General features: G+C 41.7%; 1 protein-coding gene across 1 annotated transcript; it reads right to left on the bottom strand.

Moving 5' to 3' along the window:
- On the bottom strand, window positions 1-26,987 carry WDR1 (WD repeat domain 1). Its single transcript, XM_037898060.2, has 15 exons — window positions 26,539-26,987; window positions 26,041-26,162; window positions 21,872-21,962; window positions 16,909-17,056; window positions 13,557-13,737; window positions 11,471-11,548; window positions 10,506-10,586; window positions 10,169-10,402; window positions 9,180-9,267; window positions 7,775-7,931; window positions 6,858-6,945; window positions 4,632-4,742; window positions 3,997-4,170; window positions 1,548-1,692; window positions 1-933 (listed from the first exon to the last, which is right to left on the bottom strand). The coding sequence occupies exons 1-15, from the start codon at window positions 26,552-26,554 to the stop codon at window positions 824-826; spliced, it is 1,824 nt and encodes a 607-aa protein (XP_037753988.1). The 5' UTR covers window positions 26,555-26,987; the 3' UTR covers window positions 1-823.

The raw sequence follows: 26,987 nt of genomic DNA, 5'->3' as shown, positions 1-26,987 counted from the left end.
AATGATTCACTTTGTTTAATTCCTGTACTGAAACAGGTGTTATAATTACTGCAAATTTGTTTACATCAACTTAATTCTTCTCAAAAGGAAACAAATTTTTCTTTAAACAGAAGCTGAGGTTCTCCCCTGACACTGAAATGACCAGACATTCCTCAGTTGTTCATAAGGTAACAACGATGTTTCTGGAGTGAGAAAATGCCAATAGAGTTATTTGTAAACATTAAACCGACAACAGTAAGTACATTAAAATCCCATATTTCCATCCTAAAATAACCACAAAACTTTGACAGGAAATACATAGAGTTTATTATGTGTGTACCCCATTTCATTATGTGGAGGAGGAAATCTGAGGCAACAGTTTGGTGCAGTACAGACAAGCAACATAATATACAGTAGCTGCACACAGCTTGATTTGTTTTGAATCACAACTAAATATTCTTACTATGACCATTAGTACAGAAATGTTCTGCAATTAGAAAAAATGAGAAGTATTTCTCTCATGCTGTACAATCTCACAAGGACTCTGGTAGAAAATAACTGATCATGTTTAAATTTTTCATGCCAACTTGTTCGGCTGTTGCCTCTGGAATGTTCAGCACAAAGGTTACGTTCCAGACATAATTTAAGTGCTTTTCATGTGCAAACTGTTACTGGCTAAAGCTTTCAAAGTACATTTAATTACAGATATGAACACCCTGTAAAGATATGAGGATATGATAGAAGACCCAGAGGCCATTAGAATTTTTTTTTTCTTTTAAAGAGAAATGCTATGTTCCACTGCAGTAGTTCTAATCCCTGATGAGGTCGTTCCAAGTAGGACTGTTCACTTGTAGGAGACAGACCATTCTTTGACAGAAGCATCATGGGATGTTGTTACCAGGGTATGTTCATCCAGCCATGCCAAGCTGCTTACATGATGTAGTCTATGAGCGTCTGTACAGATGGAAGGAGATAAATTGTGAGTTTTTAAAAAATTCAATATTAAGAATTGATAGGTTATCACATTCATCTTAGGACAATATTTTTATTTTGAAAAAAACTTGAATTAGAACATAAGAACGGCCATACCGGGTCAGACCAAAGGTCCCTCTAACCCAGTATCCTGTCTTCCGACAGTGGCCAATGTCAGGTGCCCCAGAGGGAATGAACAGAACAGGTAATCACCAAGTGATCCATCCCCTGTCGCCCATTCCCAGTTTCTGCCAAACAGAGGCTAGGGACACCATCCCTGTCCATCCTAGCTAATAGCGATTTCATGGAGGATAGATCCATCAACTTATCTAGTTCTTTTTCGAACTGTAGTGCACAAAGTACTTGTAAAATGCAGTTGCCTGCAAAGTGCACTTAGTGAGTGGCCGTCTTGATCCGTAACAGTTAGAAGGTTAAAATTACATTACAGAGGGTAGACTAGATGTCTCCACCCCTATCTAGGAGGAGGAGACTTGCTAGTGTAGTTCTGACAGAGAAAGCACTGTCCATATTTCGAGAGAGACTAGTAATTCTCAAAACTAAACCTCTTTCTAGCAAAGAAGAGGTGCACAACGTACCTGGTATCTTGACTCTGGTCTCTGGGTCACTTAAGGTCCAAACATAAACCATCATGTCCATGCCCCCAGAGGCAAAATGCTCATTGTCTGGAGACCAGGCAAGGCAAACAATTTTTGCATGGTGTCCATAGAAGATGTTATGTTCCTATTGTGGAGTTATTAGGAAAATGGTGTTATTTTACAGACTTCAGGTAGCTATTCTTTTACCTGTGACATTGTCCCTCATTAACAGGCAACAAATTTTAACATGTTGCTAGAAAAAAAGTTAAAATATATCTGTATACCCCAGGTACACAGTAAAATTCTAAGCTAAGTGCCTTTTACATTTGAAAAGCATGGTTACTGCACAAGTCTGTCATTTAAAATGTCCATTTTATGCTATTTCTATAAACATCTGAAAGGAGCCAACAGAATTCAAACCAAAATGGATCAAAAATGGTAGGACTGGATGTTCAAGTTTTCAGCAAAAACAAATTGGAGATCCTAGGACTCTCAAAATGTCCTGCTCAGCCTCAGCTGTAGCACAGAAGGGGCTGATTGAAGCCTTTGAAAGCAGCTGTACAGTAGGTGTTTTGAGAAACAACCTATACTTGATGGTGACCACATCCTGAATGAAATCTTTCCCAAACACCCCCCACTGACCAGAGCACCCCAAATCAAAGTGGCACCAGCCTCTGCCACAACAGATACAAAACTTCTACAACTTTCTAGATCCACAGATTCTCCACGTGGCGTACCTCATCCAGTCCACTAAGTGCCCCAACAACTGAGTGAGTGAAAAAGAGACACTACGCTCTCAAATGAGCTCAGACAGAAAAAATGATAGAAAGGAAAAAAAACCATATAACCATGGGCAAGCATTTCTCACAAAAATGATCACTCCATATCGGACCTCGCAGCCCTTGTCCTCAAAGGGAACCTGCACAACACCTCCAAAAGATGAGCCTGGGAACTTAGGATTGATCCTTGGTGTCCAGCAGAGTTTAATACAGACACTGGATGTATGGCTCATTACAGTTATCTGTAACCCACTAACCCTCTGTCCTACAACAACAGAGGTGTTAACTACCCATGGTCACCTTAGGTGGTCTCCTGAATGTGGGTTAAATACATAAGTGGAACAGATAAGGAATTAACTGTGACACAGGGTATGCCTACACTTAAGATGGTACAGCACGACAGCTACACCACTGTAGTGCTTCAGTGTAGCCACTACTTAGGCTGGTGGGAGGAGTTCTCCTGTCAGTATAGGTAATTCACCTCCCCAAGAGGCAGCAGCTAGGTCAAGGGAAGAATTCTTCAGTCAGCCTAGTGCTGGCCAAGGATAGCTCATATTATGTCGCTCGAGGATGTGGGTTTTTCACACCTCTGAGTAACACAGTTAAGCTGACAATTTTCTAGTGTAGACCAGGTCTGTGCATCTTTCCCAGACGTGAAGAAGAGTTCTGTGTAAGCTTGAACGGTTGTCTTTCCACCAACATAAGCTGGTCTGATTTTTTTTTTTTTTTTTTTTTTAAAGTAACCTTGACCCACTTCATCTTTTGAGAAGAGAAACCTTTTTAGTTCTGCTCAGAGCCAAGAGTGCAAGACAATAGCATGGAAGGAGAAGGAACAGTCCCCCGCCCCCACCTCCTCGACATTCCATTTCAGTGCAATTTCAGTCCAGCTAATTTAAAGGATTCATTCTCAGTCCTTGCTTTCTTTTTTTAAAGAGAGCATATGGATTATCCCCAATTCCTCTTCTACCCATTTCAGTGCATGGCCTTCACAGAGTTAAGCATTGTGGCTAACAAGTTTTATTAGAAAGTGCATCTTACAGTTCTGCACAGATTGCAGTTTAATCAGACTACTTACTCCCTCAGGCCAATCCAGTTTCCAGAAGTTATGGAAATCTTTGCTGACATGCACACTGATGGATAGGGAAAGACTTGTTCAAGGTCACTGTGCATTGGTTGTGACTGAGGTTTCCATTATAGACACACTACAATGCAGGTCAAATAAGGAACTTGCGAGACCCTAGATAGTTTATGTTGAATAGCAGCAAGCCTACCACAGATCGGATTGACTTGCCCCTCCCCCTTGCAGGTCACACCCTGCCAAGTGATTTTTAAAAGGCACCTTTGATTGGAAAGAACTTGTTTTCTCTATTTTTCTTGTTCTCTAATTTGGATGAAGTTAGTATCTTTTTTCTAGTAGCCAACCTATGCTGCTCTTTCCTTCCCCTCACCCAAGGTCATAATTTTGTTGGAGACTTCAAAACTGGCTGTTGTGAAAATCATCTCAACAGGAGATACTACAGAATTACACACAAGTAGGCATTAGTGGCATTTGACTTTTTACCCCCAGTACAGACTAAGTCACACCTGGCTGTGCCTTTATTTCTACACACAGTTTTAGGACTAATAAATACTTTTGTTGGAAATCATAAGTCAGATACAGCAATTCTTACCGCATAGCCATCAGCAACACTAAAGACAGTGACAACTTTGTTTGCATCACAAACTGCAAGAAAGGCACCATCGTGAGAATATGCCAGGTCAGTCACAGGACCTTTAGCTTGCAAGGTCTTCTCATCGATTTTCAGAGAGGTTCCTTGGATTGAATATAGATGGACATTCCCATCCTGCAAGTTAATAATGAAAATCAAAGCTTTACAACAAAAATCAGGAAGGTTATTAAGTTGAGGATCATATGCAATTATAGGTATTTCTCCCTTTGAGAGAAACAGTCAGTATTTTTAGGGTATATTGGCCACATGTCGTCAAATTAAAAACATGCTACTGCTTTAAGACATGGGCGGAGAGTTTTGAGAAAAAGCTTACTTGATAACTAACTAGGGAGAATATGTTGGGGAATGTATACTAAACCACAAAAGTGGGAGAATCTAATGGAAGGAGGCCAGAAGATAGCAGTTTAACAAAAAGCCCAACAGCACAACTTTAAATTAAAAGCAACAATATTAGTATACTGCCAACTTTGATATCTTGGTGCAGCAATAGCGGAGTGATGTTTAAAGAACAAGCATAACTAAAAACCCCACAACCATGGAATACTGTTCCAGTGTTCACAAGAGTGTATCCTTACCAGGCCTCCCACTGCAGCGGTACCACCTCCTGGGTGAATGGCCACCACTTCTGGTTCATAGCCAGGGTCATCAATTGCAAAACATTTCTTCTTATTCTTCATCAAGATGATCTATAAATGTAGAGCAATGTACCATAGAGACCATTGGTTCAAAATGCTTGACAGGCTATAGTGTCTCGCCATACATTCTAGTGCACTCTGCTCGTCAGCCACAATAGGAGTTACTACTTCATTGGTTCAAAAGAGTATTGAGATTCATTCTAATCTATACAGATTAGAAGTGTATAAAACACCTATACCTTGCGACTAAGATTTTTCCTCCTATGAGCATTTGACAGGGATGCAGGTACTGCTGCAGACTGCCTTCAATCTACTAACTGCAAGCAATCAGGACATGCTCTTGCATACAGTTAGCTGAAGTTTATTTAGTCACAACAAAAGAGGTGCATGAAGAAATCAAGCATTTCAAGCAATGCCTACTATCTTTTGTTGGGATGACTGAATTACAAAGTACAGGCTGTTAATATCATGTGCAAAGGGTCATTTTCCTGTCCAGTTACAGTTTCCCATTAGAGGCAAATCATAACTAAAAACAAATAGTTTGGATGATGCAGTTGAGATCATGAAAGTTCAACCCACATCCTTATTAGTCAAAAGCATTGCAAAGGAATGTAAGTATGGGTGGCTGGTGAACCCTGGGCTCGGGGAAGCAAGTGGCCAGCTCACCCTTTTTGCCTGAGGCCCCGCCCCTCCTGCCAGAGCCCAGAGGCCCTCCCTCCCCCAACCTGCCGCCCCCCGGAGCGCAGGCTGGCCCTCCATTAGTCCCAGCCGCAGGGGAAGAGCCCCCCACAGCACAGCACCAGGAAGCAGGAAGAGGTCTGGGGGCTGAGTGTGCATGGGGCCATGCAAGGCTGTTTGGGGAGGCTCAGCCTTCCATGGCCTTTGATACCCATTAATGTAAGTGTGGTTTTAAACAGACACATCCCTGAAGAAACAAGGATCTTTGGTTCTGCTTCATTTGAATCATGCTGAGGAGCTTGAGTAATCCTCCAACTATCGTAGAGTGTGCTCCAACAATAGCCAAGAGATCCATATCTATGGTGCCAGGTGATAAGCAAGCTGTACACCAAAGATTGATATAACAGCGTAAGTGGACTAGCCTGCCAAAAGTAACAAATGTTTAAGCAAGAGACTAAGAGGAGAACTAGTCCCTGCTTCTATACTTTTACTACTGACCAAGGTCCTAAAACTGTTACACTGACCATATCCAATATAGTTATCAGCGACTAATGATTTTGTGTTTCTTATATTAGCAATAATCTCCCTTCCAATTTTTTTTATTTTATTTAAAGATGTTAAGTATCTATTGGGATTTTGGTTTTACATCCGTATAATCATTGTATGAGCTAGAAGGTTAGATATGTATTTGCTCCTGCTCATTAACAGAAAAAGCTACCTTCCATATTTAAAATGTTCACACACACCCACCAAAAGGAGGAAAACACATTAAAGAAGAAACCAACACTGCTGTAATCAACACTGGATTCAAATTTCAGGTAGATTTTCATGTTGACTCAGCCTTTTTAGGCCACTAAATCCAATGACCTCATTAGAGGCGTATGGCTACATACAGTTCAGGCACTGATTTAACAAACTTCGCTTTTCTACCAGTTTTAAAGTTTGGTGCAACCCCATAGTATGGATGCAGGTATACCCTGATACTGGTGTAATGCATCCACACTAGAGGTCTGCACCAATTTAAAATAGATAACAAGCTGATTTAAAAAAAATAATCAGTGCCAACACTGTATTTAGACAAGTCTTACACCAGCAGATTCTTTGATTTAGTTATGTTTGTACAGAATTTAAAAATAGTAAGGTGCTGTGTAAGTGCTACCATGGGCTAACATTAACAGCTGATCCACATTGACAGCTGCCTCTACCAACATAGAATCCCCCACTGAAATAAGTTTTAAAAATTTCTTAGCGTACCAATGACATACTCAGAGCATTAAATACTGTATAGGTTACACAAGGCATGTCTACACAACCAGACCCCTGCAGCTGGCCCGTACCAGTTGACTTGGGCTCACAGGGCTTAGAAGTCCATACAGCAGTGAAACAGCTCTGCAGCCCGAGCCCCACAAGCCCTAGTTGGCTGGCCCAGGCCAGCTGTAGGGGTCTAGTTGCTGTGTAGACAGACCCAGATATTATCCTGATACTCACCTGTCCAATGCATATAACTACTGTATATCCACCAGGACCAACAGCTAAACATTTTGGTTGGACATCCATTTTTACAACATCCTGGCCACTGAAAAGAAAAATACAAATTGCTTTTCCGTGTCTTTATTTTATTCATGTACAAGTCTCAATTCAATAGTCAGCCATTGAGAGATCCTTGAAAAGTTACCATGAAATAAGTCTTCAGGTCTGCAATATGCAGATTCACAATCATGATCTACAGCTGGATTCCAGTCTTAGAAATTAGGGCTTATCTACATGGGGACACTTGAGAAAATTAACCTGTTTTAAAATTTTTAAAGTGGATTACTTTACCCACATTAAGTTCTCATGGGGATACTCCGATTCAGAATTAAAAAGTGACCTTAATTCATCTTAATTTAACTTCAGAGAGATAGAGATAGACTGGGTAATCCTAAAAGGACTCATCTCCCGAGGAGGCAGGATTGGTGTAACCACAGGGGAAAGAATGGTTTCCAAAAAGAATCTCAGAGCTTGTTTTCCTCTGATACGTGGCTTTATAGTACACTGTAAGAGCTGAAGCACGCTCTCTCTCTGATATATCTATATCCTATCTAGTGAAGGCAAAACCCTATAAAAGTCATGCAATACAAGACAGATATATCTGGCTGCCTAAAAAATAAAAATAAAATCAGAAAATACTAAATTAGTCTTATGTAGGTAGAAGAAAAAAATTTAAATGACTATTGTTTCACAGATAAAGCAAGTTGGGTATTGCAAGCATTTCTAGGATTTTCATGGTAACTTGAAAAATTTTCTCAAGTTGTATGATGAAGCTATTCAGCATCCCACACTGTACCAGTGAAATTCTCCTGATGCAACACAAAAAACACAACCCAATACATTCAAACACGACCAAATATGGTAGCCTCACTAACCTGTAGTCTCTCTTGGTTAGGCTAGTATAACGCACAGTGTCATCCATACTGCAACTGACCAGCTGATCCAATTCATCCACAGCCATTCTAGAAACCTGGTTTGTATGTCCTTTTCCAGAAAAGTCATCATTCTCCCCAGTTTCGGAATCCCAATAATGTGCAAAGTAGAATTAAGAAAATTTTTCTTAGGAGTTGGGGGGGGGGGAGAAAGGGGAGGAAAAAGGCTTGCAGAAAAACTAGGAGTTCCAACTCCCAATTCCAGATAATGAAAACGAACACTGACTCAAGTATTCCATAAAGGAACTAAATAAAATAATTTGAATAACCATTTTAGAACAGTAAAAAAAGTATTGGCAAACAACAACAAATCATTTAGTGTTAGGTCTCAATGCCTAAGCAACACTTTCCAAGATGGATACGGATAGGAAAAGTAAAATGAGTGGTTTTTACACAAGGGACTAGTCAATCTGACGTGTTATCACCATGAGGGCTTCTTCCTCAGCAAGCCTTCAAGTTTGCTTCATATATTTGCCAAAAAGATAATGCAGTTAGTGTGCGCATTATGTTCACAAGGAGCGTAAATGTATTATACATCACATGTTGTTTAAGGGAATATATAAAAGAATTGTATAAACTCACATTTGCCTGTTACAGAAAAAGCTAATGGTGTTCAGCTCTACAAAAAACAAAACCAAAAACTCTCGCAGGCTGACCCACTGACTACACCCTGACCCACACCCTAGATCGCATTCCATGTTTATTGCTCCACAGACCAGTGGGAACTGGGATTATTATATAATTAATAGATGTGCAAATTCTCTGGGGGCTGGGGACCTGATAATGCTTGAGACACTGGCTAGATAAGGAACAGTAACGGTAAGACTGTCACCCACTCATGAGGATAAAAATTAAGGCCATGATAAGGTGGTGAGAAACTTGCAGCTCTGAGAACAATGCAGAAAGCTATGCTTATTAGTATATAAGCCCAGAGGCAGAGCAACAAGGAGTTCATAATCCTTTCAGTTTAGGGATGACTGGATTACCTCTTCTGTTCATTCCCTCTGAAGCACTGGCACTGGCCACTATTGAAGACAGGATACTGAGCTGGATGGACCTTTGGTCTGACTCAGTATGGCTGTTCTTATGAATGTTAATAGGGATTCAGGTAAGACTACTGTGGTATCAGGAAAGCAAGTTATTAAGAGAATGGTAAAGATTACAGGTAAGTGCCATGCATAGTACAAGTTAGCAGTAATTTGGTTCAGCAATACAATTTTATTCAGGAATGTCAGAGGAAGTTATCTTGTCTTCAGTAAAGGGATTTAAAAAGTTCCTAGAAAGTAGCATACCCATCTTAAAGAGAAGTGGGACTATAACAACACCATTTGATCACCAGAAAGGATATTAATGTGTCCATCATGACTTCCAGAGTAAATATAGGATTTTCCACCATTTTTATGCACGGTCAGACACTGAACTGATTTACTATGACCCTGTGAGAGAATATAATTAGTGGGCAATTCATTTTTCAGTTATTCAAACTAAAAGAAAAGCAATCTATTCACAAAGTGTAACTGGTAAGATTTAGAAAGTAACATCACATCTTGGTTTTGGTCTTTGTTCAATCTCAAAGTTCAAATGACGAGCTGTCTAGGTCTGTTTCAAGGAATCAATACATTAAAAAAAGTGTTACAGTACTGACATTTTCATACAAATTCTGAAGAATTAAATATTCTGTAATATGAATAGGTACACACTTATTTTTGGACAGAGATCTCCTTAGGACCCTTTCCACGCATATGTGTTATGTTCCATCATAAGCAAGTTCAGTGTTTACAAGATGATCAAATATGGTCACCTACACCTACTGGTTGCCAGAACTACAGCAACAATAGTTAAAAAAAAAAAAAAAAAAATCTAGGACACAGGTTTCTAGTTCAGGTAAAATGTAAGCTCCCATGGGATTGCTTTGTCACCCTGCCAAATAATTCCTAATATTAGAGCTTGATGACATAATGAACCATATCTCCATGTTCATAACAGTTAGCACTTGCAGGACGATGAAATAAGATGCCCATGGGTGGTATTCTAACTCAGGATTCTTTTAGTGTAATCTTAAGCATGTTTAAAAACTAGTGTGGAAGTAAGCTATTTTATTAGCATAATTAAGACCATTACTCACCTACACATTTGCACGAAGTATAACTACTATATTTGACTGTTATGACTCAGGTGTTAGTCAGTGATACGCTCAGCAATATCCAAGCTTGATGGTTCAAAGAGATTCTTTACAGCCACATTTTAATGGAACAGTTACTATTCCCAAACAGATTATTGCTAAAACCAAACTATGTGTAGAAGAAGGTTGCTGCAGCGTGATCAGGGTCACCATACCTTTATGACACGTAGAGGCTTATTTGGGTTATTCTTATCCAAATAGTTAATGTAACCAGAGAGGGAGAGGCTCAGTAAGTGGTCCTTCTGCCACAAGCAACCCAACTGCTGATCCAGAACATCTGATCCCATGTTAAACGTACTGACAACAGAGTTAGCATCAACATCCCAGATTTTAGCAGTTTTGTCTCCAGAAGCAGAAAGCAAGTGACTGCTATCAGGGCTCCAGCTAATCTGTAAAAACAAGTACCTGCCTTAGTATACCGAGTGCACTTTCCAGCGACAACAGTATAAGATATTTTTTGTGCTGCAGTTATGAAACACAAAAAATACTTACAGCATAAATGCCTCCATCATGAGCCTTATTTCCACCCAGAGCACAAACTTTCTCTCCAGTCTTCCCATCATAGACAAAAATCTTTAAAAAAAAAAATCACATAAGCATATTATACAAAGTGACAGACAATTAGAGGAAGGCTTGCACAATATACAATCTCCAAAATGTATTATATATACAGCTAACTCTTTGCTGCAGGCATAAAAGTAACTTTGTAAATGTCAAGTTAAGTCTTCAAGACAAATGCATACTTGTATATTAAATATTAAGGTACCAGAGGATGTTCAGGCATTCTAAATAAAAGCAGCAAGCTGTTCCATGCAGGAATTCTGACATCTGAAATACTGGAAAGTATTATGCTTATGGCTCCTACTGTGATAGCCGCAGCTCCCTGCTAGTCATTGGAATCTGCCCATATGCAAGGAGCTATCCATGGCAACAGTGCTGTTGTCATTCTCAACCTCCTAAGCTGATAAAATTGTATAGAGGTAGGCTCTTACCTAATCATTTATACTGCACCCACCTTCTCAGCCAGTGCAAGGAGTCTAGCAGTGGAAGCACCAGCACGGCTACGTGGTGGCACAAGATCAAGCCTTTCCATAGTGAATTTGAGAATTTGGGGATATTTTCCTTTGAGTCTGAAGAAAGCCTGGCCGCTAAAAGCTGTAGGCAGGGGTGTCATCCCCCCAGCAGATAGGTAACCTGCGTTGGGGAGGTGCAGCAGGAAGAGAGATAAACAGGTGCAGTCTGATAGGAGCAGCATTAGGTTTTTGTAGAACAGCTGCTGTTGCAGCAGTATCATGGGAGGATAATGACAGTTCTTAAGTCTGTTTTCTCACAGTAAAGAGAATCAGTATGTAGGCTGTGGAACTGCTCCCCAAAACCCCATCCCCCTCAAAGAGCGTGTAACTCACAATTATTCCCCTCCCCCACACGTGGATATCAAGGTGGCAGCTCATTTTTACCTGGCCATCTGCACTAGATGTAGCGAATCTGTTCCCATCAGGAGAGAACCTCACACAGTTAACAAAACGGCTGTGGTCCTGTAGGAGACAGCAATTAGCACCCAGCCAAAAACAGAAAAGCTTTTTAAAGACATCTCATATAAGTTACTTGATCCCCATGAGACCCATTCATTTACAGTGAAATTTTCAAGCAAGAGACTCTCCGCCCTACTCAAGCCACAGACTGGCTGTGAGGAAGAGGCCGACAGTGGAAACTTCTGCACCGTCCAGCATAGGTAAGCATGGAGGGTGACAGAGATAGGTCAAGAGCAACCACAGGATCCATGGTTCTGCAGTTCAAATAGCTTTAATGCAGCATACAAATCCGATTAGAAGTAATCGCCATGGCTTTGGTTAGGAGGGAAGAAGGCTGAACGACAGCCCCCATCCCATTCAGGATTGCTATTTTGTCTCCACCCCCCCACATCTGGTCATTTCATATGTATAAAGCCTTAGGAATCAGGCTTCTGCAGGTGAGCTGAATTCCACCCATAATAATCAGAGAAATGCATCAATTTTATGCCCAATGCTTATAATACTCATTGATTTGGATTTTGCTAAAGAAGCTGTTACTGAAAGCTGAACGGTCTGAGGCTGAGTTGCCCATACACAAATCTAGCCACTATTAGTGATCATTTAAACCTTCAGGAATTTGTTCTCCAAGAGGATTGTCTACACTACAAAAAACCTAACAACCCTGGCAGAGAATCTCAGAGTCTGGGTCAGCAAAGTAGATGTTTCCACTCAGGCTCGGAGACTCTTCCCCCACCTTGCCAGGTCTGAGTCCAGGCTCCAGCCAGAGTGGGAATATCTACACTGCTGTTTTCAGCTCCATAGCACAAGCCAGCATTAGCTGACCTGGGTTCTCAGACTCACTGATGAATTTCCCTCCCCGCTTGCAGTGTAGACATACTGCAAGAGAGCCAAAAAATAAAAAGTAGCTACTGAAGTTCAAATGAATATTCAGCAGTGATGTCACTTAACTGATTGTGGCACTCTAAACTATTCGTTTGCGAAGTCTGGAATGGAAAAAGGACTAAAAAGCACTTAACTTAAGGTTTAAAGTCAACTTAAGCCACATGCAAACAATAGGTTTCCAATTGCCTTAAAATTAATCGCCAGGTTTAACTTTTCAAGAAGACCTACTAGTATGGTAAGGACCTTCATCTGCAACAGCGCCATGTGGCAAGGCCTACCCAGAAGAAGATAGGCCCCAAGTAATAAGGCCAAGAGACTCCCTAAGGGATGACATAATATGAATGGTTTGGATACAGTCATTCCAGTATTTGGAAGTTTTCACATTGCACTAGTGCAACACAGACCAGAAATTAAAGCTGACTTGTTATTTTCATTGTCCAGATAGAAAGTAACAGCAAAGGATGAACGTTAGATTTGTAATTTCAAGTTTAATAACCAGTAGTCATTTTTCGAGATCTAGGCTAACATTTTCAAAGCTGCCTCAAAGGATTTGGATGCCTAATTCCTGTTTAGAATTGAGAATCCAAATCCCTTAAAGAGATTTGGAGATTCCAAACCCCTCCCCTGCCACAGCTCCCCCTGCCCCTAAACTGGGCACTGCTGAAAGTATTGTTAAGAAATATGGTAGAATATTTTGAAATTGCACTAAATGAAGGAAACAAACTGCTCCTCAAGATGGGATACTGAAAATTTTGTTTCCAGTTACACTTCCTACAAACCCACAAAAGGGTAATGAAAGCCAGCACAGAAACAGATCTGAGATGACACTAAACTTAAAATTATACGGTTTTGAAGAACTAGTTGAGTTTCCTTTCTAACCCATCATTTATTTTGTTTTTCTGAGCTTGAGCTAGACCTTCAATTATCTTCAAACATGGGTTTTAAAAAGCTACTCAATGCTAAATAGATTTTAAACTGGAAACCAAGATTTTGTTATGGCAATGAGCTGTATCACAAAAAACTAAGTGTACTGGAGAACTGTGAAGACTTTTTAGTATACATCCATACGACTTAACACAGAGACATAACCGAATTTATGTGCACAAGGAGAAAAGTAAGTTAGACTCACGCTTATTGTAAACTTGAATTTGAATGGCGGTCCCTCAAAGAAAGCACCACAATTGTCATCACTGCCAGTTACTATACGATAGGGCCTTGTTTGTTTTATATCCACGCTGTTGATCACCTTGTTGTGCCCAGAGATCTCTCCGACTGAAGAGCCAGTATCCCATAGGAACACTGCTCCAAATCTATTTAAAGATGACACAATACACATAGTCCATAAAATAAAAAATTACATGAAGGCTAACTCCTTGAGCATCAGTAATCTGCATAGAGTGCACGCAGACAATAGAAATTAGGTCATCTAGTTAATCTCATGCAAGTGCAGCATTGTTCCCTAAAGGATATTCAAGTCCTTTGTCTAGGAGACAGAGTCCAAAAACTCAGAAGAGGATGACATCTGCCACATGTACCAAGCAGAGAAGCAAATATACAAAGCTTTTTAAATTAAAAATATCCCTTGGATCTCATTTTAAGGGATCAACTACTTAAAGCTTACTGTGAGGAGCAAGCTGATGTCCCAGGTGGATAGTTGCTACAAAACAGATAATGGATAGTATGGAAGGCTGGAATATAAAACAGCATCAAGTCCATCATATGTAGGGTCAAATTCACCATCCATTTTGGTCTATTTCACAGTCATAGGATTTTAAAAATTGTAAATTTCATTATTTTAGCTATTTGTGAAATTTCAGATATAATGGTGTAATTGTAGGGGTACTGACCCAAAAAGAAGGGGGGGGGGGGTGGGGAGAACGCAAAGTCATTGTAGGGGTGGTTGCAGTACTGCTACCCTTACTTCTGCGCTGCTGCTGGTGCTGGGCTCCCAGCCAGCAGCTGCCCAACTCTGAAGGCAACGCTACCGCCAGCAGCAGCACAGAAGACAGGAGGATATGGTATGGTATTGCCACCCTTACTACTTCTCTGCTGCCTGCAGAGCTGGGCCCTCAGTCAGCAGCCACCATACTCCAGCTCTGAAGGGAACAGCACAGACGGTGGCATAGTATGGTATTGCCACCCTTACTTCTATGCTGCTACCAGCGAGGTGCTAGGTGCCCAGCCACCGCTCTCTGGCCGACCAGCTCTGAAGGCAGCGCAGAAGTAAGCACGGCAATACTGCACCCCCCCCCCTTATATATATATAACCTTGCAACCCCCCTAAAACTCCCTTTTGGGTCAGGTCCCCCAATTTGAGAAATGCTGGTCTCCCCCATGAGATCTGTATAGTATAGGGTAAAAGAGCATAAGAGACCAGATTTCATGGTCCGTGATGCGTCTTTCATGGTGAATTTGGCAGGGCCCTAACCACGTGATTTAGGACAGAACAGTTGATTATTGCTTTAAAAGTCCTGTAGGTATCTACAAGATGTTAGTGAAGTAATTAGTACTTCACCTATGCTGAACAACACCTAGAGATCTCCAAAATAACTTCTTGTAATGTTTTATAGCGACACAGTTCAGTGAACCACAGGAGAGAGGGACACGAACTACTGAGTGACGAGAAGACAAATCTTAGCATACCCAAGCATTGGCAGTTACTATTTCAGGGGCATTTAAAAAAAAACCCCAAAAAGTTAGTCTGTAACCACAATGCATTAACAAAACAAGTTTTACCAGAACACATGAAAAATCCTTTGTCAGCTTTTGTGTTTTTAAAACAGTAAAAAATACTCACTGCCAGAGTAATGTAGTTAAACAAGCTCTAGACCATCATTTCAGCAAGTTTCTAAAATGAAGCTAGATTTGCTAGAAATGCAATACGATTCGTTAGGAAACCTTAATAACTTTGCTCTATTATTTCCTAAGTTCTCCTAACTTCTGGGCATTTTAAAAGAAACAAAAATAGGAACGCTGATATGCAAGTCACCATACACATTTCTTCAGTACCAACCCTTAAAACATTAGCAAACAAACTAATGAAGGAGGTGTCTCCCCAAAGCATTAATTTAGGAGTCAATATACAGTAGAATCTCAAAGATATGAACTCCAGAGTTACAGAATTACCAGTCAACCGGACACCAATCAGGCAGCAGCAGCGACAAAAACAAAAAATACAGCAAATGCTGTACTGCCCTGGGGGGGGGGGGGGGGAGGAGAGGAAAGATTTGGTGCTTCTCCCCTGCGGGAACACTGGGGCTCAGAGCTTGGGGGGGGGGGGGGGGGGGGCGGGGGGGGGGGCGGCAGATGTGAAGAAAGAAAGAGGGAGGGGGGAGTGCTGTAGTTTCAGCCACACTGCTCCATTCCCAGCTTCAGCCCCAGCGCTCCCCCCATAGCTAAACCCCTGATGTGCTCCCTGCTGAAACTGGGAGCAGAGCCATGGGGCACCCCCCACGGGAAAGAGACCAGGGACAGAGCTGCAGGGCTGAAGCCCTGAGCCCCAGCGCTCCCTCTGGGTCTAATGCCCTGCTCTGATGCTTCCACAGGGCAGAAGTCCTGACCTCCACACCCATGCCTGGAACCCTGAACTCCCCATCCTGCAGTTGCAACCCCCCCTCCCGCCCCCAGCGGCTGAAGTCCGTAATGTCTTGTTCAGAGTTACGAACAACCTCCATTCCCAAGGTGTCCATAACTGAGGAGCTACTGTACCAACCACTTGCACAGAACAGTAATTAGTCTTAAGACACAGTATGTGGCCTATGCCTGGAGGCCACTCTTGCTGGATTTGGTCCCCATCTTCACAGGTCTGCCAACCTTTTGTACTAGCAAGTGTACACATGTACCCGATTGAAGCTATACAACAGGCACTTCTAGCCTGACAGACAAGAGGCAATTGGTGGTGAATTATGTTCTTATTGCATTTACCTGCCCCCCAAATCTAGCTGTGCTCATGTGGAAGATGCAAACGTGAGTGTGATTCTCTCTCCCCAACAACACATTTTGTAAAACATTAAAGTTTTTAAGATCCCTGCGGTTCTCCCTGCTTAACAACCCCCCTCCCCCAAAAAACAAAAAAACCACCACACCCTCTGAACAGAACAGGCAGTGTCGTAATCATGTCGGTCCCAGAATTAGCGAGACATGGCGTGGAAGGCAGTATCTTTTATTGGACCATCTCATCCACCTGTCTCCCTAATCTTGAATTGCTACCATTTAAGGAAGAAAAAAAAAAAAAAAAAAAAAGGGGTCGTATGCTCTAGAAAGGTCTATTTTAATGGCATTGTGCTTCCCCAGTGAATAAGCTACACACAGTTCTGCAGCTGTCAAATGCTATGTAAACAATGTTGCTACTAAACAACGAATCTAGAAGTCTAAACAAGGAGTGCGACACATATTTCTCTTAGAGGAGCTGAGAGCTTTCTCCATCACTGATTTTGTTTTGTTAGGACACAATAGTTTACAGTAGATTGAGAATTACTCACTTCTCCCTGCCTTCCCCCACAGCGGCAAGCCTCTTGCTGTCTTCAGTCCAGGCAATATCTTTTATTTTTCCTGCAAATGGCTGATATTCATACTTCAGTAGGTGTTCCTTCTGTGTGGTATCCCAAATTCTAAGCTTTCCAGAGACATCTGCCATAACACAGTAGTACATAAGTATCACTGTTCCAGCAAGTATCAAATAGTCACATGTCTCAGCCATCTGTCACAGTAAAAATTTTCAGCCTTACTGATTGCTAGTGCTAAAAACCTACCATCATATGCCATTATACAGACTAAGATTCCTAAATAAAACTGAATCCAATAAGCACTAAAAATTGGAGCGCTTTAAAATCATATATTCAAAGTTCAGCATGCAGAATTGATGATTACAGGCGTGTCTGAGGTAGGAACAGATCTGCTGTGTGTATGAGAGTCAGGCATTGTGCAAATATGACCCTGTAGGTCTCCAACCACAAGCATAAATACCTGGCCTATTCTGTGCATACAGAACTTAAATGCACACGTACAAAGTTTAAAAGCTGGATTGCCACCCAAAGGTCAAATAAGTGTATTCAACAATCGTTGGCGATCCCTCGAAGTTGAGGATGATGGACAATCCAGGAAAGACAATTTCAAGTTATTGGAGAGTCTGCGGATGGCTGAGGAGGCCTATTCTAGAACCAGACTCTTCCACATTGCAGACATTTCCAAGCAGATGGGTGAGCCTAGGATGGTGGTCTGAGCCCTGGCCTGCTCGGTCAATCCCGTTTTTCCATTATTCAACAACAGCGATGTCATGACAGGCAAGGGATACAAGTCTATCTTTTTTAGACCAGAGGTCTCATTTATGCCTAATATTCTGAGCATGCATTGTCGATTGCCTTGAATCAATTACCACCTCTTCAGAATACTAGAGAGGTGTGGAACACGCTTCAATTCAGAGGAAATATTGTGGAGTTGCTAGTCACAAGCTGGGACGCTCTGTATCTCGGGGGAACACCCTACAACCGCATGTTCATCTTTATAAAATGATTGTGTGGTATCCAATGCAAAGTTTGTCATGTTGGGTGTCTTCGGAAGGCTCATGATGCACTAAGCATGGTGGTTACAGTAATGTTATAGGTTATAATTTCATGTATATAGTTATGAGGCTCAAAATGTATCTCCATGGCTTAAAGCAAGCACAGGCAAAAAACTTTCCAAGAACAGAGAGGCAGTTAACACCTCATCAGGGCACGTATGGGACAAACCCAGCTCAGCCTCACAGGAACAAAGGACGTTGGCCTAGGCAGCAACAAAAGAATGTTAGGACTCTCGAGGGAGTCACCCCTCTTCCTTTGGTCAATTTGGAACTGCAATGAGGCAATGCTCACCTGACTCTGAAAGGGGTTGTGGGGGATACGCAATGCCAAGAGGGAAGAAAGGCCATGATAAAAAGGAGAGTATCAGAAGGGTAGCCTTATTAGTCTGTATTCACAGAAACAGCAAGGAGTCTGGTGGCACCTTAAAGACCATACATTTATTTGGGCATAAGCTTTCGTTGGTAAAAAACCCATTTCTTCAGATGCATGGAAGAAGTGGGTTTTTTACCCATGAAAGCTTATGCCCAAATAAATGTTTGGTCTTTAAAGGTGCCACACTCCTCATTTTTATTTTTTTGATAAAAGGGAGAGACATTTGCCATGCTCTCTCTCCCGCCTACATCTACAGACACCACACACCAAGCGACTGAAGCACTGATCAAAGGGGAGAGCCTGGCTGAAGAGCAACCAGCCAGCCTGTGGTGAGAAGTATCTAAGTTTGAACTGTTAAGATCAGCTGAGAATGCGTTTTGTTTTTATTTCATTTGACCAAATCTGACTTGTTTTGATTTATAGTCACTTAAAAATCAATCTTTATAGTTAATAAATTTGTTTATTCTACTTGAAGCAGTGCATTTGGTTTGAAGTGTCAGAGTCTCTCCTTGGGATAACAAGCCTGATACATATTAATTTCTTTGTTAAATTGACAAACTCTCAGAAGCTTGCAACATCCAGCGGACATAACTGGGCACTGCAAGACTAAGGTTCCTAGGGATGTGTCTGGGACCGGTGATATTGGCTAGTGTCATTAGGTTGCACAATCCAAGGAGCAGCTTACATGCCAGAGGTTGTGAGTGAACAGCCCAGGAGTGGGGTTCTCACAGCAGAGCAGGGTAAGGCTGGCTCCCAGAGTCAAGGATTGGAGCGACCTAGCAGATCACTGGTCCAGATAACACCAGAGAGGAATGTCACAAGTAGAACATTTTGTAATTCAGACAACGTTAGTCTTTTGTAATATAAAAACGCACAAAATAGATTTGTATTAGGCCTTTAAAAAAGGCAGTTTGAAAAAGTTTGCATATTAATCTATTCCACCCAGCAGAATTCAGGCTTGTGTATTTAAAGTTCTGTATATTTATATGGTCCTCTTCAATATAGTATCTGGCCCCTCACAACACCCTAGGTAGGGATTTATTATCTCTATTTTACAGATAGGGAAAGAGGCACGAAGTGGATTAGGTGTTTTTTTTGAAGAACACCTAGAAGTGTGTTATTGAACCTTGATTCAAACCCATTATTCCCAAGTCCAAGTCCTGTTCCCTGTCCACTGAAGTATCACTTGAAGACAACATCTACGTTAGCATTTTGTTATTGCTCCTCGCCCCTCCCATCATTTCTCTACTGCTATACTAGCAATGGTGGGAACACTAGCATAAGAAGCGTGCAGGCCTCTGTGCCCCGGATTATGTAATTCAGCTCAGCAATATCTAGGGAGAAAATGCAGGCATGGTTGTTTCTCATAGTGACATTTAAGACTTAATGCAAAATTGCTTCAAATTTTAAAAAGTGTTTTGTTCCTAAACAAACAAACAAACAAACAAAAAAGTGACATACTTAAAGGTTAAATGTATAATTTTGGTCTGTGCTCAGTGTAGTGGCAAGTTACTTACAGGGTACGCCCCCAAAAAAAGTTTCAAGGGAAGACTTTTGATACTCAGTGTTTGAGTCTGTGGTAGGATGGATGATGGCTCAGATGCCCCTGCTAGCAGAGACTCAGTTAATAATGATCTGTGCTTAGCAGCAGCTTCTCCAACCAGACCACAACTGAGGAAAAATGCAGCACTGATCTCAGTGAGGGGGGACCTCACACACTACTGTTCAGAGTCCCTCAAAGTGGAATTTTATATTTCTAATGCCCTGCCTATTAACAAGAATAAAGTAGATGGGCACTTGGGCAAAGTGAAGTATCAGCATAGAACAAACCCAAGAGTGCTGGGTTTGGGGCAGGGGGACACCACACACAATATTTTAAAGGGAATCAGTTTGACAAACACATGGACTGAGAGCCAGGAAAACCCTGCCTTTGATACAGACTACTTTATAAGGCTGCACCCTACCGATCTGTGCTCAAAAGATATGTGCAAAGCTTGGGATATGCATGGAGAGGTCGGGGGGTGGGGGGGGGAGGAGGAATCACTGAAACTTCCCCCAAATTCAAGATTCTCCATTTTATCTTTCAAAATGGCAGAGAGGATTTAGGTGGTCCCACTCTGAGATTATTGCAGAGTTGTGCCCCACTCAACATGGCTGTAAGAGCGCGCTGTCATAGAAGGTCCATAGTGGCTCTTCTATTTACGGAGAGTATGTACAAAGAATATGCACACCCAATGTTCTGTGGAACCTGGCTTCATGGAACCTCCCTGTCCACAGCTCAGCTTTAACGAAAAAGCTGATAGAACCTCTGTGAAGGACCTGGAGATCTGAGACTAGATCTAAAGCCATGGAGTGGTTCTACAGCCATAACCTGGCCCATGAGATCTTGGCAGTGCTGTGTGGCTATTCAGGAACTTTGTTGAAACCAGGATTCCAGCCTGGAGCAGACTTCATCTTGCAGACTCCAGAAGTCAATTTGGCATGCGTTCACATTTGGAAGGTTTTATTCTCAACCAAACAGGTTGGGAACTTCTTTAAAAAATGAATATGAAGACAAGTTAGGTGCCTGAATTCAAGTTAAGAAGTTTCCTACTTGTCAATACAGCCACCATGAAAATGTTATGTGATTTTCTTTTAAAAATCTTTTTAAAGTACTTATGGTTTATTAATATTTATTCTCCAACACTTACCATCTTTAAAGTTTCCTTTATTGATTTTTGTCCTTTCATCTGACAATCATCAATTCTCTAATGGAACATGGCATTAATGTAGATTCGTGTCCTTGTTTATACAATAGTATCAAAAATAAATTTTAGTTTCTGCCAGGAAGCCAGATGATGCAGCAAGGGCCTTGCTTAGTGTAGATTCTCAAAGTTTTCATAGAATCTTTACACAAAAAGTTTGAGAATCAGCATTCTTTCCCTGCTAAGTTGCTGCAGTGAAAGCTGCAGTTCAGTTTACAGTGCTGAGGGATCAGGCCAGCAACAAGGAAAATGAGGACCTTTTTGTGTGCATGAGTGAGAGAAAGAGAGACACACACATGCACACACAGAACCAGTGGCAGAATTTCATTTTAAAGACAGAGAATTTGACACCATATTTACAGCTTAGAGAACCTGTAAAGGGCAAAAACCAAAATTAAAAATTCCACAGTTCACTCCTAATGCTGATGCACATACAAAGCATTCACTATAGCTAAAAGGACCATTTATAATAAGGTAATAAACTTGTACACAGACATAAAATTAAGTGTAGAGTAGAGTATATTAAAATTTATTTTGGATTTAAACTAAGAAGTATCACTTCAAAAAGAAATAATACACTATACTGTCTCCTCCATGAGAAGACAAGTTTAACATTAATGGCATATGATTAGGAAAAAAATATTTTTGTTACAGCTTTGTTAAATATGATCAAGCTGTATAACTAAAGTCTGTCCCACTAAGTTTTACCTAAGCATTTTAGCAGTCCTGTCCCATAGCTCATACCAGAATGCGTTCTGATACTTTACCTCCAGATGCTATGTAGAATCCACTGGGAGCATACTTGGCAACCACAACTTGATGGGCATGCTCAGTATAGATATCAGCAATTGCTGGATTCTACAGATGAAACAGAATTCAAAAGTTACAAGATGACATTTGTGAGTTTCAGAGAAAAGAGAATCAAAACTGTTTTAAAGCTGAGACATTGGAGATCCTCTTTATTATACATGGGATTTAAGTAAGGGAGAACAAAAGTAAAACATGCCGCTGATCAGTGGCAACTTACTGTTTAGTGTGACAAACAATACAGGGTGTAACATGGCTGCTGTTGTGATAAGTAATATCCCCACTGGCCAATCACACATTAGCGTAATTCCCAAAATACCTGTATACAATACTGGAGGTTGGCAACTCATTGACTGATAAAAACTAAGTTGCACTGGAATGCAGAGAGAAAGGGTTCCAGAACAGGAATCAAGATAAAAGCACTTAAATATAGAGAACTGTATAGAAAGATGGATAGGTGAGAGAAGAACGTAATGTTCCACTTTGTAGAGTACTAAGCATGTATAAAAGTTACTTCAGTAAAACATGCCTATAAAGCCTTAGAACAAAAACGTTAGACAGTCCTTTGCTTAGCAGGATATATGCACCTGTAGTTTCTGATGTATTAATACTGTAAGTCTTCACTGCTAGAAGCAGAGACATTTTACAAGAGTTGCATCAGTAGGCACAGGAGATTACTTAGTAAATCAATGTGGATTGAAACGTCCGTCTTTTGGGGAAGCTAATTTATAAGCAGCTTTCCCCAAACAGATTTCAACAGAAGGGCTAATATAGAAAAAGTTTTTCCTATGATCAATAGGAAAATTGGGATGCAGAAACAGTTGCATCATTCACTGTCAAGACATTACAATTATAGCTTTTATGCTACTCTTTGGAGAGGTCTTCAAACTCCATAGCAGAAGAGACACTTAGGTCTTTCAACACATGCTCAGATGCCTCAAAGTTTAACCACAAAACTGAGACAGTGAATGAATGAGTGTTGATGACTGAGGAGCTCTATCATCCAGACCACATCAAGGAGAGTGCCATCAAAACACAAGAGATACTTGTCTATATTTGTTATTGCATGTCATAACATATATTTATTCCACAGAGTTATGACTATTCACGTGCAGCATACCAGCTAAATTAATTTTTTTGGACTATTGTTCTGCAATTTATCAGTTCACCTTTCATCTCCAAAACGACTTGTGTTGTTTGGTCAAAAGGAAAAAAGTGTGGGTGAAATCGTTTTGATGCTGTAATTCATAAACAAACATTTGTTTGACTGCATCATAAAAATCACTAAGTAATATAGTATGATTCGATCATGTGCTCAGGAGAAACTGGACCGTTACAGAGTAGGTACTCTGTATTAGAAAGCTTGCAGGCTTTTTACCAGGAAAAGGTCTTGCTCTTGCCAGTAATATCAGTCTCTCAGAGATGTAATGTAGCTTACTCAAGCAAGGGTAAGCTTTTCTATTTCTGGTCTAGAATACATTTATACTGGTTGAGTGCACTTCTAGCTCTGGCAAGTCAGAAATTATTGCACTATCAAGAGTCATCCAATTCCCTGCGACTCTCCATTTTGCTGGGTGATTGAATTTAAGTAAGCAAAACATGACAGTCCTACAGGTCAAATAAGTTCCTATTCCTCTCTATTGTAGTTTCATCTCCGATAAGTTCAGGAGGCTCTCTGTATACTGCATTCTATTGCCAACATCATGAGTGGTACCTGTTTTATAGCAGAGTTACAACAGCTCACTGAAGCTAAGTGGATAAAAACTGGACTTAAGGGGCACTGAATTTAAGACAGTCAAGCTTCTGTTTTTTTTTTTTTTTTTTTTTTAAAGCCTACTGCTGTTAAAGCTTGAGTGCCAAACATAAACTAGCTTTTTTTCCAGTTTATTTTCTTTGTATATTTAATAGCACTATTTCCACCCAATTACAGTCAGTTCCCTCATTTGCATGCATCTTTCACCCAACAGGGAAGAGCAAAACATTTGTTTAGAATTAGAAGTTATGAAAGGACCAGAAAAATTAGGAATGGAATGAATCGAAATTCAGGGGCAGGTACAGTATCTAACACCATCATTACCTCTTTAAAAAAAAAAAAAAAAAAGAGAGAGAGAGGACCAGCTAGCAGCAAAAGGAGGGAGGGACATGTTCAACAAGACAAAAAAATACTAGAATTCATTGAGCTAATGTGGCCCTTACACGGATACCAGAGCTGCTTAGAATACCTTGGAACTCAAACTGCCTCAGACTTTGCAGGAAGAGGCACCCATATGGAAGTAAAATATTCATGAGATATCAGGTCTTCTAAGCATCGCTGATCCCTCTTGCCTTAGCAGTGCTTTTCCAACACATCCAAGACTTCAATGTACTGAATCACGTTTTGGACTTCTCTGTCATAGCTAAGAGACCATCCTCATCAGCCCCCAAGTACTTCACTCGGGATAATGGATTTGTAAGACACGAATGACCTGTCTGGTTTATTGGCTAGGATGAAGCAGTCCCAGGTGGAGCTTGGACAGTTATTCGATTGTACAACAGTCACATGTAGTATTCTCCAAGGGTCTGTCCCTTGTTCGTGCGGACATGGGGGTAGAATTATTTGTCTAGGCTTCCCTATTTTTGATGGGGAGTGTTTCCAAGACTAAGTCAATAAGTAGTACAGGCATAGTCCTTTACCAGGAAGAGGATTATTTCCATTTAATAATACTATTAAATTGAACCAAAGACTATGATGCATTCTTTTGTGACATTAAAACTGATTATCGGAATAAATTTTGTAACAGGCTGCAGTCAGCTGATAATTACCAGAAGACTCACCCCCTGCCTGCCAGTTTACTCTTACTTTTATAGCATACAGAAAGATTTAGGTATTAGTTTTAATGTTATGACTAAATCAACTGGCTCAGATACATTTCTGTGCATCTGTCATACTACATTATTTTACCTTCTTAGCTGAAACTTTTGGTATCAAGAAGACTGGGACATTTTTGCTGTTGTGGTCATTTAGCCAAGATGTGGGACCACAACTATGTTGAAACATTAAAACTAGAGTCCAAGGAAGTTTTTTTAAAAAAACAAACTCAACATTTAAAAAAAATAGAACCAAATACTAAATTGTTTTCAATGTTATTGAAGGCACTTTCAGCACACTGGCAGCTAGATAAGAGATTTGGATATACCCAACAAGTGGGAGGGGGAGCAGAAATCCTGGAGAACCACTGTCAGAGACAAACATTGTCATGGAAAGCTGGAAATTCCAATAATCGTCCCACCTGTAATGGTTTTTCCCCCTAGAAACAAAGTTTACATTACATTAAAGGGGAAATGAAGGAGAATAGGGTGAGGAGTCTCATTTTCCAGTAGTGAAAATACATTTACCATTTTAAAAGACTATATTGAATCTGGAGCCCCACAGAATAAAACAGCTCTACAAGTCAGCTTCTGCATGCATTTCAATAGAATGCAATCTTTGCAGCCTGATTATTACCATTTAAATGGCACATTGTTCACTGATGATCACCATGTAAGAAACAACTTACTGAACATACCTGTTTTATATATTTCATTCATATGTAGTGCAGTTCCCTAGGATTAAGACTAAGAGCTTTGAATATGCAGATATTACATAAACTTTCAGTCCAATAACTGAGAGCTGTTTTGAGTTCTCAAATGCAACAAAGTAAGCTACACAGCACTGGATTCGATTTGTAAGATTGTGTTTTGTCCAAGAAGACAGCTTAGCCCAGCAAGTGGGGGTATTTATTAACTTAATAAATCTATTTTAATGGATCCCTAGGTCCCATAACATACATATTTGAATTACCATATTAACAGGCCCAAGAAGAACATGGAACACCAATCCCATCCTAAATTCTACAGAAAGGGACGAGGGGAGGAGACTACACAGATTTCGCAGAGATTTTCTACAGATTTCTGTAGTCCCCTCCCTGCCCACAATTTTGGGACTGAGTCATACACCCTCCCTTCTTCATCACAGACATATCTGACCTCAATAGAAATCCCAAAGTATCAGAAACAAACCAATATGGGAAAGCAGCTGGAAAAAACAAACAAAAAAATTCATAGGAAAGAACTACATCATGAAACAAACAAAAACTGTAGAATACATTACATCAATGTTTCGGATGACGACGCATTTTCCATTGGTATACAGAAAGTTGTTGCCCTTGGGATCCCCTCCAATAATTTTGGAGACACCTCTTTCAACCTGGGGGAGGCTGGCAAACACTTTTTCTACAAAAAGAAGAAAATACAGAGAGATGGGGATATGGGGCATCACCAGCCAACGTCTTTCAGAAGCAAGGCAACCCGCCCCAGGGTCTGCGGCCGAACAGCCACTTGTTGCTGCCCCCAGAGCCCGGGACGCTCCGCACCCGGCACACCCCGGGCGAGCCACCCTGGAGCGCCGCGGGGCGAACGGGGGGTCCCCGGCGAGCGAGCCTAGCGCGGACCCAGGCACCGCCCGGGGCAGCGGCAGCGCAGGCACGGCCGGAGCCCGAGCCGGCGGCTCCGGGCGCGCCGCTCCCCGAGCCAGCCACCGGGGCGGGCAGCCACGCGAAGGCGGCTCCCTGCGGGGCACGGGAAGCAGCCGGGCGCCCCCCGCACTTACTGCTCTCGAACGGCATCTTGGCCCGTTTGTTCCCGCGGCCGGAGGCAGGCGACGCGCTCGGGTCCCAGGTGGCGGCGGCGGCCCAGCTTCTCTCTGCTTCTGCTCCCGCTCCGGCCTCAGCCCCAAGCTGCAGAGCAGGAAGCGCCCGCCGAGCTCGCCGCTATTCCCCTGCTTTGACCATATATAGTCAACTCCGCGCTCGCCGAGGAGCGGCGGCAGCTCCCCACCGCCGCGAGCCCGCGCCCCACGCCCCGCCCCGGAAATGCCGTAGGCTCGCGCCAGCCCCGGCCGGCCCCGCCCCAGGCTGAGCGCGCGCGCGCGCGCGACCGAGAAAGAGAGCGGGGAGAGGCTTCGCCCGGTCTCTGCATCGGGCCTGGGAGCTGCCTCGGCTTCTGCGCATGCTCGCTCCCTCGCGGGCCGTCCTCTGGCGCGTGCGCGGAAGAGTGAGC

This window comes from Chelonia mydas, chromosome 4 (genome assembly GCF_015237465.2).
Source record: "Chelonia mydas isolate rCheMyd1 chromosome 4, rCheMyd1.pri.v2, whole genome shotgun sequence".
Lineage (NCBI taxonomy): Eukaryota > Metazoa > Chordata > Testudines > Cheloniidae > Chelonia > Chelonia mydas.
Note: the sequence above shows the minus strand (reverse complement) of the source record. Positions and strands in the feature narration are given on the sequence as shown.

Bases quoted from the DNA above. Each gene is read 5' to 3' on its own strand.
- WDR1 (XM_037898060.2), bottom strand. The intron at 21,963-26,040 runs GTAATGTATTCT...TTTCATCTGTAG, and splicing joins TCGTCATCCGAAACATTGAT to AATCCAGCAATTGCTGATAT. The intron at 4,743-6,857 runs GTGAGTATCAGG...CTACATTTATAG, and splicing joins TAGTTATATGCATTGGACAG to ATCATCTTGATGAAGAATAA.